The 420-nt window shown below is 69.5% G+C and overlaps 1 protein-coding gene across 1 annotated transcript in view; it reads right to left on the reverse strand.

Annotated features, from left to right (window-relative positions):
- Positions 1-370, reverse strand: part of TUBB4B (tubulin beta 4B class IVb) — a 1,928-nt gene extending 1,558 nt beyond the window's left edge. The window contains exons 1-2 of the mRNA XM_017740316.1: positions 231-370; positions 54-167 (exon numbers count right to left, since the gene is read on the reverse strand). Of these exons, the coding sequence (XP_017595805.1) occupies positions 54-114 (61 nt within the window). The 5' untranslated portion in view covers positions 115-167; positions 231-370. The remainder of the gene's footprint in view (positions 1-53; positions 168-230) is intronic.
- Positions 371-420: the final 50 nt, after the last annotated feature.

The raw sequence follows: 420 nt of genomic DNA on the forward strand, positions 1-420 counted from the left end.
CGCGGTGCCCTGCCCGCCCCACCCCGCGGCTCCTCCCGCCCCCGCGCACTCACCGAACACGAAGTTGTCTGGCCTGAATATCTGCCCGAAGGGCCCGGAGCGCACCGAGTCCATGGTGCCGGGCTCCAGGTCCACCAGCACGGCGCGGGGCACGTACTTGCCGCCTGAAACACAGGGAGAGCCGTGACTACCGCGCCAGGGGGACTGGGGCGAGCCTGGGGGCGTCGCGGTGTCCTCGTTGTGTTATACATTGATGCGCTCCAGCTGCAAGTCGCTGTCCCCGTGGTAGGTGCCGGTGGGGTCGATACCATGCTCGTCGCTGATTACCTCCCAGAACTGCCGAAGAGAAGCGCGTCAGCAGCGGCCACGCCGGACCGGGCGCGCTCCCCTCCCGCCCCCGCACCCTCTCTCCACACCCAG

This window comes from Corvus brachyrhynchos, unplaced genomic scaffold, assembly GCF_000691975.1.
Source record: "Corvus brachyrhynchos isolate BGI_N302 unplaced genomic scaffold, ASM69197v1 scaffold305, whole genome shotgun sequence".
Lineage (NCBI taxonomy): Eukaryota > Metazoa > Chordata > Aves > Passeriformes > Corvidae > Corvus > Corvus brachyrhynchos.